Genomic DNA, 20,383 nt, shown 5'->3' on the forward strand with positions numbered 1-20,383 from the left:
ATACTTTCGTAAATTTTCATGAGTATTTCTTTTGCTTTTATATCACTTGGCTCATAGGTTTAGTAAAACAGCTTTCTAAGTGATAGCTTTGAACATCCTTAATTTTCATCTCTCAAAATTCGTTTCTCTCTATTTTCCCATCTGTTTATTCTATTCAGGTAGAGAAAGACAAGTCATTTTGCCCCATGACTTTTGTCCAGCAGGGACCTTAATAAAGAGATCATGTTTTTATTATTTAAATAACAGTTTACTTAACAAAAAAAATCTACTTGTCCATTAAAAATTAAGCACAAAAGGGACATTAACTGGGCTCCAACTCCTGGGAAGAGGGCAAAGGTAATTTGTACAAAAACGTGAATTACAATGTCATTTTCTATTCTGTTTACTCAACTTTATCCTGGAAGATGCATAATAAATATGACAGAGTTACCATTATGACCCCAGTGATACTGTTTGGGGGATGGGGTGGGGAATTGTTGGAATACACTGTATAAAACATACGGATTTTGATTTGTCAGCCTTGACCCTTATCAAGTTTGTTCCTTCTACCAACTAAAAAAGAAAACAAACATGTAATTTTCTATATTTATTACCTCCTGAGTATCAGTAGGTAGCAATGGCCTGTCTGCAAGCATAATTGCTCTTGAGATATACCTGCAAAATGAACTGAAATTTTAAATTTGCATGAGATAAAAATCTTTATTTAATATCCTTTATCCAATATTCCATTTACACAAGAAAATATTTTCGACTGTAGATTTCAATTAATATCTAGTTACAAATGTCTCCTTTGTCACATACATAGTGCCCTAAAAATAGCATTAATCTAAAATATTTTATTGAAAAAGTAAAGTTTTGAGTAAATTATATTTCTCCAGAATACGTATCTAATCACATTAACATTATGAAATAAGCTGTCTTGAATGCAGCAATCAAAAAACAAAACTTTCAGCTTTACCATTTACAGAGCTTATAGATCAAGGGAAGTAACTCGAACCAATTACCTCCCCACAAAACTATTTGGGTGACTGCACATCAACCAGCTGTTTACCAGATTAAGCTGAGCAATACATTCAACAAGAATATTTGCAGTTTGTGAGGTAGGTGTAGGAGAGTTTATTAGCCATGTGATCAGGTAATTATTCTCAGTAAAATATAACTTAAAAAAAAATCATTACTTTCTCCATCAAATATATTCCCAGATCACATTAATGCCAGGAAAATAGATAAGTTGAAGAAATGCAGGAGAATCCAGCCTCAACCATCTGCATGCTTCAAATGGCAATCTCCAAATATAAACAGAGCACAACACACATAACACACAACATCACAAGGAGAAAAGATCTAAGATATAAAAACTCAAGAAGATTGACTCTGAAAGCCTACAAACAGCTTCTGTTACATTTTTGGATCAAAACATTGCAATGAAATGAACACTGGCAATGATAGCTTTAGCAAAAATCCTCAGGTAATCCAGTGATAACTTGGAACAAACAAAGTGTATTTTTAAACCACTACAGACCTTTCCTGCTTTAACTGGAAGAAAAAGACGTTGGGAACCATGACTCTTATGATTCAAGTAATGCTTGAGAGCATGGACCAGGTCTTGCATCATTCCCTGTCATATTCTGTTGCTTAAGGAGTGAAAGCAACTGACAAGTTTCTGATTGCCCACAGACAACAACCAGTTTCTAACAATTAAACCTGGCTGCATGATCAGGATCACAGAACTGAATTCTGGTCCAATGAAATGTAGAGAATTCTGGTCCAATGAAATGTAGAGAATTCTGGTCCAATGAAATGTAGAGAATTCTGGTCCAATTAAATGGTGTGCAGCTCATTCACCCTGGATGTCAGTCTAGTAGCAGAAACCACTTATGAAATGAGGTGAGTAACTGAAACCTACTCAGTTCAAAGTTGGCCAGCAAAGCTGATATGTCCTTGCTGTGGTCTATATATTCTCTACCATGATGACTGACTGTGTAGGGAATCAAATGTCAGTCTAGTAGCAGAAAGCATGTCTTGTAAGATACCAGCTTCAAAAAAGGTTCTGGCCTGCATTGAACCTAGTCCGGCCTAAAGAAAGATTCAACTTATGAAATGAGGTGAGTAACTGAAGCCTACTCAGTTCAAAGTTGGCCAGCAAAGCTGATATGTCCTTGCTGTGGCCTATATATACTCTATCATGATGACTGACTGTGTAGGGAATCAAATGTCAGTCTAGTAGCAGAAAGCATGTCTTGTAAGATACCAGCTTCAACAAGGTTGTGGCTTGCGTTGAACCTGGTCCGACATAAAGAAAGATTCAACTTATGAAATGAGGTGAGTAACTGAAGCCTACTCAGTTCAAAGTTGGCCAGCAAAGCTGATATGTCCTTGTTGTGGCCTATATATACTCTGTCATGATGACTGACTGTGTAGGGAATCTTTGAGTGATATCTACAGCTTGAAACAGGAGCTAACCTTTTCTCTTTGAAAAGCCTGCAAAAAAAGAGTTATCTAACCGAGAGACTGAAGCATTAAAAAAAATGTTGTTTCTGCACCAGACCCTGAAATGAGACACTTTCCCTCATATGTCTTCAAAGTGGAAGGCCTTCATACTTAAGGCTGAAACTCCTTTCTAGGCAAGGCTCTCCTTACAACAGCCAAGCATGGAGAAGAAGCCTGTCTGGTCATGGATTGGGTTTGTTTGGGCAGGTAGAATTTTACCAGGATTTCTGTGGACAGCTATCACTAGGTCTATCAGATAATTTGGATTTGCTTGCTTATTTCTGCAGAAACTTTGGAACACAATACTGCACCACACTTAATGATGGACAGATCAACACAAAGGATTCACAAAGGTAATTAATGCAATGACCATGTTGATTAAACTACAGTGAATGCATAAACTGGTAAACAACCAACTGATGGCAGCCATATGGCTGTGGTAAGGGGAGGTAATGAATAAGAATTTCTTTTCTTTGTCTATACAGTACATAGATGGGAAAGACTACATTTCCATTATTCAAGAAAGGATTGCTAATATGATATGGAAATGTATCTGATGAAGAAATATGAATGTTCTTCTATAAAAAATGTATGTTTGTTTACAAAATACATAGGTCAAGAAAAGAACAAAATAATCTAAATGATGTATATACTATCTGATAATAACTGTGTGGTCAAGAGGAAATAAAACAATTTAAATGTGCTTCTTCTCCTTGAATCTTGCCTTGTAAATAAGAAAGTACATGAAACCTTCTAAAAGGAAACCCAAGGAACTACACAATGTTATCCCATGTGAAGAAGTAAACTATGAACCAAAATAGTTCAGTGGTTACAGTGTTGTATTTGAGATCAAAATATTGCAATTGCAAACATCATGTCAGCATGGATCAGCTATTGTAGTGTGTCCTTGGCCAAGTCACTTCACTTGCTTTGGCATGATATAAATTCAAAGAAAAGAGATATGTCCATTTTAAACAAATGTTCTTTTTTGGAGATGTATGGTGAGACAAGTAAACTATATTTATTTTAAAAAAAACATAAATCAAAACTTTGCAACTGCTGTGTCCATATAGTGAATTTTTCATGTGAATTCACATGTGAAATTGTCATTTTTTAAATTGTGTTAGCATTACTTTAAACACTGTCTTAATGTCTCTTATATAATTTACCTAGAATGTGTAGGTGATATGAATTCTTCAGGAGAATAACTGCTTTCCATGACTAGCCATCTGCAAAAAATAATACAAGATATATTTTGATGGTAAAATTAAAATAATTTCTGAACTGAACCTGAAAATATAAACATAGCAATGGGTTTCCATGAATAATTCAGAATGATGAATAACGTCTCCTGACTTGTTTATAAACCACATGTTGATAAATAGCAACTGCATGAGACATATAAAAGTTGTACAGAAAGAGATAGAATCAGAAAAAGAAACAGACAGTCGAATACAAGCATATATTTATTTAAAAAGGTTGTACATAATTTGCAGATGGAAAGAAAGAGTGATGAACCATCTAAGTATCATTTTACCAGATATAGGAACATGCCACTGTTATTGTAGAAACTAGCATGAAACCTTAAAAGCAAAGCTAAAAGAAGTACCAGGAAAGATTAATCAATTAGCTTCAAGTGTCCTTTAATATTGCATAAGGGTCCAATTTCTACTGCAATCTATACCAAACTTGTCTCTATAAGTGCTAAAATGTCAGGTCTTCATTATGATGCGAAAATTCTATCTGGAGAATCTTCCTATTTATTTATTACATATCCATATTTTATTTTCTATTGTTGAAACAGAAATTAAAATTGCAAAACAAGATGGAATTATGTTTGTAATTTTCACTTACATCACACTCTGAATTAGAAATTATGCCTGTATTTTATCTAAAGAGGGGAGCTTCCTCCTTGTCACAAAAATAAGGGGGAAGAAGAACAAAAAGGAGGGGAAGGAGGAAACTGCAACAGCTCAATATTTACCTAACACTTCCATCTCTCTTTCTTCCTGTTCCACTCTGTTAGAGTCTTATTGAAATAAAAATCTATAAAAGTGGTTGCCTCTAGTTGTATAAGCATTAATATGTTAACTTTGTTGTTTCTCAGCTTAATCTGATCCTTATCTGTGTATGAAAAGTATTCAGTGATTAGAACCCCTTTCACAGCCTGCAGTTGGAATGGGCGTATACATAGCTAACTTAGTCAGCTGTAAAAACCAGAGAAACTGTTCTTTACGGTTGTTATGTACAATTTTCCAGGGATCACATGTATTATCTTTCAGATACTTCTACTCCAAAATAAGATTTTTTACTAACATAAGCTCAGCAAGAAACATTCCTGAATCAGTGCTTTGCTGACTACTATGAGATTTACTGCTCCATAACACTTCATTCGGATTTTATATCCATTAATGCTGCAGTCTGCTTGTTCAGACAGGTATTTTGATGAAATGATATCTTTACCTCCTAGTTTCATTTTTTATATTCGTTTATTAAATTTACTGTAACCCTTTTAAGGGCTCTTGATTTTTATAGCACAATATCTCCTCAGGGCTAAACTGTTTGGGAAAAAAAATGAAAATTGCACTCTACCTTTACATTGCCTGTATTTTAATTTGGCTTGTTATTTCTTGCTGTTCTACATGTAATTCTGAAACACCGCTGAAATGGGGGGGGGGGCCAGCATGCAATCTGTTTTTGTCCATCTAGCTCCAAATAACTGATACACTTCTTAGCTTTAAAAATGAATTGCCTTCTTCACTATGATCAGCCAGTATTTGCTGAATGACATCATCATTAAAACTACACTGGGAATCAGAAATTTTGTATTCTAGCTAGCAGGTATCATAAATGTGCATAGTAAAAACTTCCTTGATGCAAGGTTCAACTATGACAGAATGCTTGTTCCAGGGCCCAAAGTGTCAATCAGATTTAGTTTAACAACAATTCATGTCAAGCTGAAGAACTCGGCTGTGTACATAGCTATGATAAAAGATATGTTGTGCCAAGTGTATAGATACTTCTACTGGTGTCACTTATGTCATGACAAGAAGTTTAAGGGTAAACGGCTGAATAAAAATGTTATACTGTGCAAAGCACATTTTCCCATGCATGACACTGAACTAAATTGCAGGAGTTCTTGTCCATCACTGGTCTCCAAATTTTGCACTATCATGTGCCCTGGCAGCACCTTGATACACTTAAGTACAGCAAATCAAACTTTTATAAATATTCATTCCTTTTGAATTCCAGTCGGACTGTACATTAAAAGATAATTGGAAAACAAAAAAGAGGGAGATATTTAATAAAACTAAAACTATATTCACATTTTGTTCTGAGTCATGGGGAAGAAAGCTAATTTGCTATGGTGTATAAATCTTCATGAGCCTTACAACCTCAATGTGTCCCTATGTCATATCAAAACTTGTCCTTTCTGCCAACTCAGAAACAACAATGCAGCTTTGCATATCTAGCATGTTCACCTAGTCATAGAACACAGCCAACTGCAAATAACATAATCCTAGAGCTTACATCACCTAATGTGCTGATAGAAAGGGTCCATGCCATTCACTAAAAATCAATGATGGAATGAACAGAGTAGACTTAAACATGATACAACAGCTGATCTGAGTTTCTGTTATTTTTCAGTTGGAAGTGCATGAAAAACTATGCTGGAGATCTTACATAACATGTTAAATTTTTATCCATAACCATCTCTTACTTGCAGTCTATCCTCTGTCCCCCAGTTGTGATAATGCCTTGACATCTGAAATGACAAATTTAACAGTATGAGTTCATTACCATATTTACCGCGTATGTTGGGACACCGTATTTGTTTGGACACCATAAATTAATTTTAAAAGTATTTTTTTTGTGCACTGTATGTTCTGGGACACATGGTTTTTTCGAGTCGTAAGTTGTGGGACACCTTTTAAATCATTCGAAAATTACATGTCGGAAATTGCAATCCAACTGAAATTTTATTTTTTAAATATATAACTGTACTTGAGATAAAATTCTTTAATCCACTGCAGCAGCATCTCATCAACACAACCCTTCTCCTGCACACGTACGGTCTATTATTTTGGTACATGAATACTTTTTTAACTTTCTCATACTGTGAAAAATTGTTGGAGGCAACACACCACCTGAAGTGGAAACTGCAAGAACAAAAGGAAGATTTTTTTCAAATCTGCACTAGTCTTGCTAATTCTCACACTTCTGATGCCCATCTTATCGTCAGTCCATCCAGGAATGCGATCAAAGTACACAAGAGTTTCATTCATGTTAATGATCATATTGTTGGCGAAATGATCTATTTCTCTTCTGGCCATCACGAATTCATCACGTGATTTTATTTTCTCCAAATCTTCTAGATAATGCTGGGTCATCGATGTTCGTGCACGAAGCACTATATTGTGCAACTTTAAAAACTGTTCCATTGTTTTACTTTATTGTCAAACTTTTTGTGAATACTGTTGAAAAGGAACCAAAGTTAGCTTCCACATCTCGGCCGTCTTTGTATATTCAAAGCTAAAAAAATAAATCGGCACACTTAAAAGAATCCAGTAGTCAGCATCTGAGGTCAGCTTGCTTTGCAATAAAATAACCTTTGTATTGACATCCTTTAAAAAAATTCGGGTTCCGAGTCCAAAGTCGGCTTCCAATGTCTGCTTGCTTTGTAATAAAAATAACCTTTGTCTTTGATGTCCTGTTGGCAAGTTCAAAGAAGTTTACTGCTGGCTGCCAGTTGTGTTTATTTACCACCAAGGCTTATATGTGCTTGGCATCTTTAGTAATAATTAATACAAAGGTGCACTGATGTCTGCGGGTAAATATTAATGATACTTATGTAACCCGCGCTGGCGAAAAGATTGTCACTTGCACTCAAGTGAATGTGTTTTAAAATAATGATTTTTATTTGCGAGATACTGGCATACAGTACAGTTCCCTTCTGGCCTTAACAAATTCATCACATGATTTTATTTTCTCCAAATATTCTAGGTGACGCTGGGTCATCGACATCTGTGCACAAAGCACTATATTGTGTCACTTTAAAATTTGATCCATTGTTTCAATTTATTTTCAAAATTCCCATGAATACAGTTGAAAAGGAACCCAAGTATGCTTCCATATCTTGGCCATCGTTGTATATTCAAAAAAAAAAAATTGGTTCACTTCACAGAATCCATAGTCAACTTCCGATGTCGGCTTGCTTTGCAATAAAATAACCTTTATATTGATATCCTTTACAAAATAAAGTAATCGAGGTCAGCTTCTGAGATCGCCTGCTTTGTAATAAAAATAACCTTTTGTCTCTGATATCCTGTCGGTAGGTTCAAAGAAGAAGTTAACTAATTGCTTGCCAGTCGTGTTTATTCACCACCAGGGCTTATATGTGCTTGGTATAGTAAGAATAATTATGTAACCCTAGCTGGTGAAAAGACTGTCACTTGCACTCAAGTGAATGTGTTTTCAAATGATGATTTTTTTTGCGAGATATTGTCATACAGTAGAGATGGATATAATTCAATCTTGATTATTTTGCACCCAACACCGTGTCATGCATGAATGGCGTCTTCAAGATATCAGTTGACTATTTCCCTCTTGTATGCGATTTTGTTGGCTCCAGTTTTCAGTTGGATAACATGTTCAAACCTTTGAGCACAACCACGCACAACTGTTTCTCAGTGTTCATGTCAATGAACAACATGGTGTGTGGTATCGGACATACTTGATACATGCTACAGTATGGAAGCCTATGCTCATGTTGAAAAAAGGAATAAATGATAACAACACAAGGTTAGTTTCTTTCTTTTTATTATCAATTAAGCGTTTTATTTATCTATTTTATTGCGATGTGCAGTTGGGGGGGGGGGAGGAGCACAAAAGCAATACAAATTTATTTCGTTTCTTAAGTCTTGGGACATATGACCAAAGTGAAAAAAATGTTTCACCATAAGTTCTGGGACAGGAAAAAAAAATTATTTTATCGTGCCCTAACATATGTGGTAAATACGGTACCTCATAATCAAACAACTATTGTGAGTCCATCAGTTTCAAATTTGTGTTGATTTTGTGGTTACTACAAGACTTGACAAACACTTTAGTTTATCTCCTAGGGGTGCAAGACTGAGAGTCAAACTCTCTTTGGTGTCAAAATTGGAGGTCAGACAGTGGAAGAAAAAAACAACTTTGGTATCAAAACTGGGGTTAACTTAAAAATGTGGGCGGTCTCTGAAAAACAAATGAGACTAAAGGGAAACAATGGCTTTATCCTTCTGCATCAACAACTAGGTCACTGATTTGTAAGAACCTACATTCCATCAGTTGGATAAAGTCTTAATGTTAATTTTGTTTAAATTTAGATGTTAACCGCAGCTAATATATTGATTACTTTTCCCACGATATGTCCAAAAGACCAGCCTCCCATGATATGTCCAGGAGGCCAGCCTTCCATGACAGAAATAATGATATGCTCTGGGGATCAGCCACCCATGATATGTCCAGGGGGCCATCCTCCCATTTATGTCCAGGAGGCCAGCCTCCCATGATATGTTTAAGAGGCCAGCCTCCCATGACAGAAACAATAATATACCCAGGGTTCAGCCTCCCATGATATGTCTTGGTGGCCAGTCTCCCATACCAGAAACAATAATATACACAGCAGGCCAGCCTCCCATGATATGTCCAGGAGGCCAACTTCCATTGACAGAAACAATGATATGCCCTGGGGGCCAGCCTGCCATGATATGTCCCTGAGGCCAGCCTCTCATGACATAAACAATGATTAGCTCAGTTGGCCTGCCTCCCATGATATGTAGAGGAGGCCAGCCTCCCATGACAGAAACAATGATATGCCCAGCGGGCTAGCCTCCAATGATATCCACATGAGGACAGCCTCCCATGATAAACACACGAGGCATACGTCATAATTATTCTGAACAAGGTGGAGTAGGCTTGTTATCAGACACAATTTTCTTCATTAGAAATTATCAACATATTGTTTAAGATGTGCCTATCACCAAGCCTGGGCTTAACATGGCAGAATTACAGTATGTGGCAATGACTTGTGAATAACGAATACTGATTGAATCAATTCTCTTAGTTGTCTCCATTCTCTTCAAGTTCAGAACTATTTTTAACCCAATGAAGGCCCTAATTACTTGCATCAAGTAAATTTTAAAATAAAATTTTTAGCCTTTATTGACAAATTGACTTCTCCTATAAGATGCAAAAAGAATACATGCGTAATTTAATTTGTTTTCTTACCTTCCCTCTTTGTTCAGGATTATCTGGCCGGCTGTAAAGTGAAGGCAGTAAACTCCACCAAATACTGCACACATTCTTGGGAAGAAACGATACGAAAAAATATTGATCTATTACCAAATAACACAAAATACTGGACTTTTAAAGATAATCACATACAATACTTTATTTGTACAAATAATATTAATCACACAACCTTCCTATTCATCAGTTTTATAATATCACCTCATAATTAACACATAACAGGGTGTGATATAACACCAGGAAATTTCAAATATCAATGTCACTGATACATGCAAAGTCTATGCAGTTCATTTAATACAACATTTATGAAACTAACTGAATGACATTATATGCAACAGATTCACTGTATTATTCATAAACCATATATCTCTTCAACTATTATATGGGAACCTCTATAAATTGCATTGCATAGTTTGTATTTATCTTACTTATTTAAAGTGGATTACACATACCTGCAGAAGCTTTGAGGAAGCTCTCCACTTCCATATAATGACCAAAGAAAAGCTGTGTTACCATAACGACCAAGTGATTGCAGGAATTTCTTTGTTTTCCTCAAACCCTGGGAAAAAAACAATAACCACACTGAAGAAACAAAATCTGCTTGTTGTTTTAAACAGGAATATTGAATTTCAAATAAACACCAAATTTATGAGAAGACACCCCATTTTTGTTAAGCTTGCTTTTTATTTGGCCAAGTTAAAAACTTTAACATTGAGGTTAATCTAGGGTAAGAATGGATGAATGGATGACAGACAGACATAGACACTGACCCCAGAGTGATCAATAAGTTAATAGGCTAAAAATAAAAATACTGTCTTAAGGATCACACATACAAACTCAAATAAGAACTTACTTTCAACGTTGTTAAATTATCACACTGAGCAAGAGATACCCAGGAAAAATATACATTTACTATTACTGCTGTATATTTCAGAATGACACACAATATACATGTACTATTACTGCAGTATATTTCAGAATGACACATAATAGCAAGCTGAGATATGTATTACAGTCTAAAAGCAATGGCAACAGCAGCTTACTCAGCAATTTTAAGGTGTTCTGTTCAAAATGTCAAAATACAACATTTGCTATATCAACTAAGGTTCTTTTAGCTGAAACTTTTAGAAAATATTGCTAAAGTTTGCACCCTGCAATGCCTGGAATTCCTGCCTCATATGCTTAAGCTAAAAGCTATATCAACATTGATCATTCATACTCAAGCTAAAAGCTATATCAACATTGATCTTTCATACACGAGTTAAAAGCTATATCACCATTGATCATCCATACACAAGCTAAAAGCTATATCACCATTGATCTTTTCATACACAAGCTAAAAGCTATATCACCATTGATCATTCATACTCAAGCTAAAAGCTATATCACCATTGATCATTCATACACAAGCTAAAAGCTATATCAACATTGATCTTTTCATACACAAGCTAAAAGCTATATCACCATTGATCATTCATACACAAGCTAAAAGCTATATCACCATTGATCATTCATACACAAGCTAAAAGCTACATCAACATTGATCATTCATACACAAGCTAAAAGCTATATCAACATTGATCATTCATACACAAGCTAAAAGCTATATCACCATTGATCATTCATACACAAGCTAAAAGCTATATCATCATTGATCATTCATACACAAGCTAAAAGCTATATCAACATTGATCATTCATACACAAGCTAAAAACTATATCACCATTGATCATTCATACCCAAGCTAAAAGCTATATCACCACTGATCATTCATACGCAAGCTAAAAGCTATATCACCATTGATCATTCATACACAAGCTAAAATCTATATCACCACTGATCATTCATAATCGAGTTAAAAGCTATATCACCATTGATCATTCATACACGAGTTAAAAGCTATATCACCATTGATCATTCATACTCAAGCCAAAAGCTATATCACCATTGATCATTCATACTCAAGCTAAAACTATATCACAATTGATCATTCATACACAAGCTAAAATCTATATCACCATTGATCATTCATACACGAGTTAAATGCTATATCACCATTGATCATTCATACACAATCCAAAAGCTATATCACCATTGATCATTCATACTCAAGCTAAAAGCTATATCACCATTGATCATTCATACACAAGCTAAAAGCTATATCACCATTGATCATTCATACTCAAGCTAAAATCTATATCACCACTGATCATTCATACACGAGTTAAATGCTATATCACCATTGATCATTCATACATGAGTTAAAAGCTATATCACCATTGATCATTCATACACAAGCTAAAAGCTATATCACCATTGATCATTCATACTCAAGCTAAAAGCTATATCACCATTGATTATTCATACTCAAGCTAAAAGCTATATCACCACTGATCATTCATACACAAGCTAAAAGCTATATCACCACTGATCATTCATACACAAGTTAAAAGCTATATCAACATTGATCGTTCATACACAAGCTAAAAGCTATATCACCATTGATCATTCATACACAAGCTAAAAGCTATATCACCATTGATCATTCATACTCAAGCTAAAAGCTATATCACCATTGATCATTCATACATAAGCTAAAAGCTATATCACCACTGATCATTCATACACAAGCTAAAATCTATATCACCATCGATCATTCATACACGAGTTAAATGCTATATCACCATTGATCATTCATACACAATCCAAAAGCTATATCACCATTGATCATTCATACTCAAGCTAAAAGCTATATCACCATTGATCATTCATACACAAGCTAAAAGCTATATCACCATTGATCATTCATACTCAAGTTAAATCTATATCACCATTGATCATTCATACACGAGTTAAATGCTATATCACCATTGATCATTCATACATGAGTTAAAAGCTATATCACCATTGATCATTCATACACAAGCTAAAAGCTATATCACCATTGATCATTCATACTCAAGCTAAAAGCTATATCACCATTGATCATTCATACTCAAGCTAAAAGCTATATCACCACTGATCATTCATACACAAGCTAAAAGCTATATCACCACTGATCATTCATACACAAGCTAAAAGCTATATCACCATTGACCGTTCATACACAAGCTAAAAGCTATATCACCATTGATCATTCATACACAAGCTAAAAGCTATATCACCATTGATCATTCATACTCAAGCTAAAAGCTATATCACCATTGATCATTCATACACAAGCTAAAAGCTATATCACCATTGATCATTCATACACAAGCTAAAAGCTATATCACCATTGATCATTCATACACAAGCTAAAAGCTATATCACCATTGATCATTCATACACAAGCTAAAAGCTATATCACCATTAATCATTCATACTCAAGCTAAAAGCTATATCACCATTGATTATTCATACTCAAGCTAAAAGCTATATCACCACTGATCATTCATACACAAGCTAAAAGCTATATCACCACTGATCATTCATACACAAGCTAAAAGCTATATCACCACTGATCATTCATACTCAAGCTAAAAGCTATATCACCATTGATCATTCATACACAAGTGCGTTCCCCTGAATACATTTCAGATAAGTTATCATACTGCAGGCTATCTCTACTGTTTATGAAATGCAGTAAACAGACATATTTAAATACTTGTGTTTATTTTCAACTATTAAGGGATCAAGAAGTCCTTAATTTATATGCATTTACATTTTTACATGTATATTTTTAGGAAAAGACTAGAAACATGTCAACATTAGAACAAATTAGTAGTGCATACACATAAGCATTATACAGTTATATATGCATTATACAGTTATATATGATCAATTTCATTCCAAGGATATATACCTCATCTGTGGTGTCGTTGTCGGTGGTCATGGAAATGGAATGTTGCACAAAGTGTTTGATATTTTCTGACAGCCTTTTGGAGGCTAGAAATTCCGAAAAAGGCTTGCCAAGATACTCTGTAATAATTATAAAATAATTATTATTTAAAAATATTCATTAAGAACGTAAATATTTCAAAATATTTATCTAAATGTATTTTTCTTGGTATCCATTTCCATAGCTCCAGACAAATACATGGACTGAACAGTACTCCAACCAAAACTGATGGTGATACAGAAATGCTGCTAAAGGCCATGCAATATATGCTTCCTAAAATTCTGTTGTACCCCTTCAGTCTGATCCATACCCTCATTATATCCTACTTACATATGCAGAACCACAAACAGCATAAATTCATATCTTTTAATGTATAAAACACATCCAGACCCATCATCATGACATTTTGATGTGTTGTGTGGGTGGGTGGGTGGGTGTGTGATTTGGATTTTTAATCTAGCTTTAACAACTTTTCAGTCATATTGCTATGATGTCTGCAATATGGCAGATTACAGTGATGTCTACCAATGAGGCATCATGATGCAGACATGTAACATTATGTCCCAACCAGTCACATTATCCTGACACCAGGCTGACCAGTCCTAACACTAATCTCTTTTGCTGAGTGCCTAGTGAGGCTGTTAGTACCATTTTATAATTCTCTGGTAGGCCTTGGCCAGGGTTTAAACCTCCTGCATCCTAGGCAGATACCCTGATCACTTTAGGTCATGCAACAAAGAAGAAAAAACTATCTCTTCCTGTCTTTTTGCCTGTCTCTCTTGCTCTCATATGTGTGTGTGTGTTTTGGATTTTTAACATGCCTTTGACAATGTTTCAGTCGTATCATTATGATGTCTGGCAGTTTATAGTGATGTCTAGCACAGGGGCATCATGCTGCAGACATGTAGCATGATGTCCCACCCAATCACATTATCCTGACACCAGGCTGACCAGTCCTAACACTAACCTCTTAATGCTGAGTGCCTAGTGAGGCTGTTAGTACCATTTTATAATTCTCTGGTAGGCCTTGGCCAGGGTTTAAACCTCCTGCATCCTAGGCAGATACCCTGATCACTTTAGGTCATGCAACAAAGAAGAAAAAACTATCTCTTCCTGTCTTTTTGCCTGTCTCTCTTGCTCTCATATATGTGTGTGTGTTTTGGATTTTTAACATGCCTTTGACAATGTTTCAGTCGTATCATTATGATGTCTGGCAGTTTATAGTGATGCCTAGCACAGGGGCATCATGCTGCAGACATGTAGCATGATGTCCCACCCAATCACATTATCCTGACACCAGGCTGACCAGTCCTAACACTAACCTCTTAATGCTGAGTGCCTAGTGAGGCTGTTAGTACCATTTTATAAGTCTCTGGTATGCCTTGGCCAGGGTTTAAACATCCTGCATCCTAGGCAGATGTCCTAATCACTTAGGTCACCAGAATGGTTATGTCATGAGACATTCTGATCATGAGACATTCTGATCTGTTAGTGTATGATGCAACAACAGATCAAGCCTCATTGTCATGAGACATTCTGATCCACTACTGTATAATTAAGAACTCTGATCTTTGCTCTTCAAGAGTGAGGTTAGAGTGGTATCAACTTTGCTCTTCTATAGTTTTGCTTGGAGTGACATAATAATGGAAACAACTCTGTTTTTTCGCTGCATCACTTAGAGTGAAGAACACTTATCTTTTACAGCTTTACTCGTAATGAGGTTAGAATGAAAACCTTGCTCTTCTGAATTGAGTTTAAAATCGGAACAAAATGTGATCTTCTAAAGCTGCACTTGAAATGAGGCAAAAATGGCAACAACCTTTTACACTTCTACTGCTTTGTTTGGAGCGAAGTTTGGAAGGCAACAACTCTGCTTTTTTATAATATCATTTAGAGTGAGGTTCTTCAGCAGCATTTCTTAAAGTCAGGTTAGAATAACAACTTTGATCATCCATAGCTTCACATGGAGTGAGGTTCAAATCCAACAAATGTTTGTATTATTTTACTGCAGAGCTGCCAACCCTCCAGACTCGCAATTAGTGAAAAGTGGGATAAAAAGTAGTAAATTTTGAACACAATTTGTGAAAAATTATATCATGACACTAACTCCATCCACTTTGATGGTCAGTACTGCATTATATGAAAATCTCAAAATAAAAATAAAACATTATTTACACTGATTACATGTACTACTATATTTGCAGCCAAATTTACTGATATACACAAACTTCACGCTATTTGTCATGATATGATGCTGTGGCAGTCTTGATCTTCCTCAACTTGGCTATGATAAATTTGTTTTTAAAACAGTTTACAGCACCTAAGGAGGCACTTATAGTTTGTCTTATTTTTCCTCACAATAGGAAATAATCTTTCACTGTCACTGTTGCTGATCTCCAACTGAGAAAGACAGGTTATGTTCAGCAAGAAAACTTACAAACAATGCTTCAGCACTGGTAGCATGCAAGACTTGAGCAGGTGGCGAAAGTACTCCAAAACTGAAATCTGCTGGGGGTGCTATAGCAGTGTGCTGTTTCACATCATTCTACCACATACCTCCAATGGCTCATTTCATTGCTTACAATTTATCTTTCATACATGTACTAATAATAATATTACTACATGGTACATATATGACAGGTAAATTATAAGCAACAGTACCAGCCCTTGTGCACGTTCCCAAATGTAAAATTCTTGGCACACTATTGTGCAAAACGCATAATGTACATTGATATTTGATGGCTGAACGCTAGGCCAAATTTTGGTGTACTCCAATCAATATTTCGCTTTTTGTAGAATACAAATCTTTTTCCTTGGAGATGAAAACATTTTAACTGAAGTGTAACTTAATTACTAAATGGCATTAATTCAGAAGACAAAATGGTGAATGGTGAACAATTAGTGGTGTCAGTACATGCGTGGAAAACTGTTAACTCAAGCAAATTACGATATATGCTAATCTTTCAATCCAAAAAATTCCAACACTTGAAAAAGCTGTCTTCATGTAGTTTTCCAACCTTTATCTGCTTTTTGCTACCAATCTGCTTCCTTACATTGTCTCTGCCACCATGCCCAATGCTAAAATTTGTGATACACTGTGTGCAAAAAGCATGATGTATATTGGTATTTGATGTCTGAATGCATGGCAAAATGTTTGGTATATTCCAAAGTAAATGTCACTTTTTGTGCAATACATTTCATTTTCCTTGGTGGTGAAAACATTTTAAAGATGCGATGCCAAACACAGGTGCTCGATGTGAGCATGTTGAGAAAGAAAAAAAAATAATCTGAAGGAAAAAATCATACAGAGTGACAAAAGTATCTTAGAATACCCCCATGACCCGTTCTGACATAGGACCCTCTCTAACATACTATATAAGAGAGAAGGTAAGTAACTTCCAAATACTTCGTTCCACCCATGACCCTTGATTTCCTTCTGCTATTTCTGTCTTTAAAGGCACACAACAATGATCTACATTAACACTGCAGTCTACTCTGTTGTGCATACTGCACTAGCAGACAATACTCTGATCTACAGGAACACTGCAGTCTACTCTGTTGTGCATACTGCACTAGCAGACAATACTCTGATCTACAGGAACACTAAAATCTACTCTGTTGTGCATACTGCACTAGAAGATTAAGTATGAAATCATAAAACTCTGAGCTTGAATCTGAGATTGAGTTTCAATCCATTAGCCAGTCAGAAATTAGCTTTCAAATGTAATATCATTTGTTACTGATCAAAATAAAATAGCAAACTTAGGATCTGTGCTGTTCTCTTGAAATTTGGGAATAAACTATGCATTATACATCCACAGACTAAATTCTATCCTATTTACAATTAGGTGTGCATTATACAAGAGAAAATACAAATCCCACCTTGATATTCTTCTGGTTGTTTCTCATAGTCCATACAAAATGTAAGAAATTTCATCAACATCCTCTTCTCCAACATAGACACCAATTTACTGCTGAACACATCTGCTCTGGAACAAGGGACCTAGACAAAATATATGAAAGATATTTATAATTGCTAAATTATGACACCATTATTCACTCTTTCTTTACAGCAAATGTTTTTTTCAACATTCTTGTTTACTTATGACTGTCTTATTTATGTTTGTCATATGTAGATGTTATACTGTTCTGTTGTCATCCTTTATGTGTTTATGTTATTTTACATGTCTTGAAAGGCATTCAAATTCTTACTCCTTTTGTTGTTGTTGTTGTTCTTAATATTATTAATACTGATGAATGCATCGATAAATCAACAAAAAGGCCAAAAAATTAAAAATAATGAAACTAAAGAATTTTGAACTGCAAAAGGCACATCCTGACTAACCTATCAATATTGATCTGTAGGAATTTTGAACTGCAAAAGGCACATCCTGACTAACCTAACAATATTGATCTGTAGGACCTAAATCTATCAATATTGATCTGTAGGACCTAATTTATCAATATTGATCTGTAGGACCTAACCTATCAATATTGATCCACAGGACCTAATCTATCAATATTGATCTGTACGACCTAATTTATCAATATTGATCTTTATGACCTAATTTTTCAATATTGTCTGTAGGACCTAATTATTCAATATTGATCTGTAGTACCTAATCTATCAATATTGATCTGTAGGACCTTATCTATCAATATTGATCTGTAGGACCTAATCTATCAATACTGATCTAATACCCTTCAGATAAATATGTTTCATGAATTAATCAACCAAGTTTTCAAATCAAGCAGTATACAAAATAACTGCTGTTAAATGCTGCAATAAATCTTAGATGGTCCAGCATTGAATAAAGAAACTTAACCTGCCATGTATAGTTATCTTCATTTCAATTTGTTATCATGTCCTTATACTTTCAGACAACTAAATAACGGGGATTTGTTTTTGAAAGCAAAACAATGCCCCCAACACCAAATGTAATTGCTCAGTGACCTCAAAAATGAAATTAATATTTTAAAGTAGGTTCCTCCAAAAATATGTAATTCTCAAATCTAGCCCTTCTAGAAAGATGAAACAAAAATTACTTTTTCCTGTTTATATACAATACAGATGCTAAAAATAGAATCTATTGCACATAACTCTTTCAAAGTGTTATAATTACCTCCCTTGTCACCACTAGGTGGCCAACCATATACAAGATGTTCTTAAGGACAAGCTTGCATGACATATCAATGTGGATGCTTGTATTTACTATGAAACTTCAAAACAGAACTCCAAACTGCATGATATAGAATTACATGGACTGAGCAGTACTTCAAACTGATAGTGTGATATAGAATTATATGGACTAAGCAGTACTCCAAACTGATGGTGTGATATAGAATTATATGGACTGAGCAGTACTCCAAACTGATAGCAATACAGAATTATATGGACTGAGCAGTACTCAAAACTGATAGCGATAAAGAATTGCTGCTCCCCTATGCTCACTAAAATTCTCCTTCAGTCATACCTTCACCCTCAATATACCCTACTTATAAATGCAGGACAACGAACAGCATAAACTTGTATCCATCATTATATAAACAGATCAAGCCCCATTGTTATGACACATTCTGATCTGTTATTGTGTCATGCAGCAACAGATCAATCTGTGTTGTCAGGATACATTCTGATCTGTTATTGTATACGGTGGTCCCCCTCTTATACGGCAACCCATTCTGTACCTGGAAAGCGGCCTTATAAAATAGGTGTCCTTTCCAGGAGGACTACATTTTTTGTGAGAAGTATCAAGTCTTTTTTACATAAAACTGTTCGGCAAGTCCCCCTTCCCCACCTCACCTGATCATATCAAGCAGAATAACCAACTTGCTTCTAAAATAATATGTCTCCATTCACGTGATGACATGTTAATGTTTGGTAATGATTTATTTGGATGTTGCTAACTGTGTATGCAATTTAATTATGCTGATGAAACTTTTGTCAAGTGGACAAAATGCCTTCTTCATAAAGGAAGTGATAAATGTGTTGTCACATGATTTTGCAGTCTTTGTCTGGTACTCTGATTTGTTCAAGGTTAATTTCTCTGTGTGTTAATGCATGAAATCTATTTTTAGCCTATGCTTACCCTATTATGATCTTGACAATTATGTCTAGTTGTAATCATTGAAGTGAAGAACTCGACAGATGTGTGAAGCCCAAAACTTTATCATAACATTGTTGAGCCCATTTCCTGTAAACATCAGCTTTTATAGACAATGATATAATATTAATCTTAGTGTTACATGTACTTTAGTCAACACTTCTTTCAGTAACAGAAATGTCACATTGGGAGACATGTATCGCTGATAGAAATAATCTGATTGCTTACCTTACACCACGATATGAATTAATTATTGGTTCTGGATACATTTGAAAAAAGTAGCCACTCATGAGGGAAACATTGTCCATTTTTGTACTAATATGCTGGGCCACTGGTCATGTTAGAGGGGTGGCTCTTTTTGAAGGTGTACTTCTGAATACAAACTCATCAGTGCCAAGAGATTCTGGCCATAAGAAGCAGATGACCACTGGTCAGGGAAGGCTGTTCAAGAGGGGGACTATTGTAATGCAATAACAGATTAAGCTGTGTTGTCATCACACAGTTTAATATGTGACTGCATAGTGTACCAACATAACCACTTGGTCTGTAAAGACTGGCCACTCCTCAATAAAGCGTCAGTCTGCATGGGATATGTCTTGTCTGGACCAGAAGCAGC

The 20,383-nt window shown here is 35.3% G+C and overlaps 2 protein-coding genes across 2 annotated transcripts in view; one reads left to right on the forward strand and one right to left on the reverse strand.

Annotated features, from left to right (window-relative positions):
* The window catches only part of LOC149797800 (TBC domain-containing protein kinase-like protein), a 185,784-nt gene that overhangs the window by 47,435 nt on the left and 117,966 nt on the right, over positions 1–20,383 (forward strand). The window lies entirely within an intron of this gene.
* LOC149797801 (rab proteins geranylgeranyltransferase component A 2-like) overlaps positions 1–20,383 on the reverse strand; it is a 59,686-nt gene that overhangs the window by 16,938 nt on the left and 22,365 nt on the right. Inside the window, exons 7-13 of the mRNA XM_089962776.1 lie at positions 17,546–17,666; positions 13,628–13,743; positions 10,236–10,342; positions 9,763–9,837; positions 6,212–6,256; positions 3,660–3,719; positions 594–654 (exon numbers count right to left, since the gene is read on the reverse strand). Coding sequence (XP_089818902.1) covers positions 594–654; positions 3,660–3,719; positions 6,212–6,256; positions 9,763–9,837; positions 10,236–10,342; positions 13,628–13,743; positions 17,546–17,666 — 585 coding nt within the window. The remainder of the gene's footprint in view (positions 1–593; positions 655–3,659; positions 3,720–6,211; positions 6,257–9,762; positions 9,838–10,235; positions 10,343–13,627; positions 13,744–17,545; positions 17,667–20,383) is intronic.

The sequence above is a fragment of the Sinohyriopsis cumingii genome, chromosome 6, assembly GCF_028554795.1.
Source record: "Sinohyriopsis cumingii isolate HCF-2022 chromosome 6, ASM2855479v2, whole genome shotgun sequence".
In the NCBI taxonomy this organism is placed as follows: Eukaryota; Metazoa; Mollusca; class Bivalvia; order Unionida; family Unionidae; genus Sinohyriopsis; species Sinohyriopsis cumingii.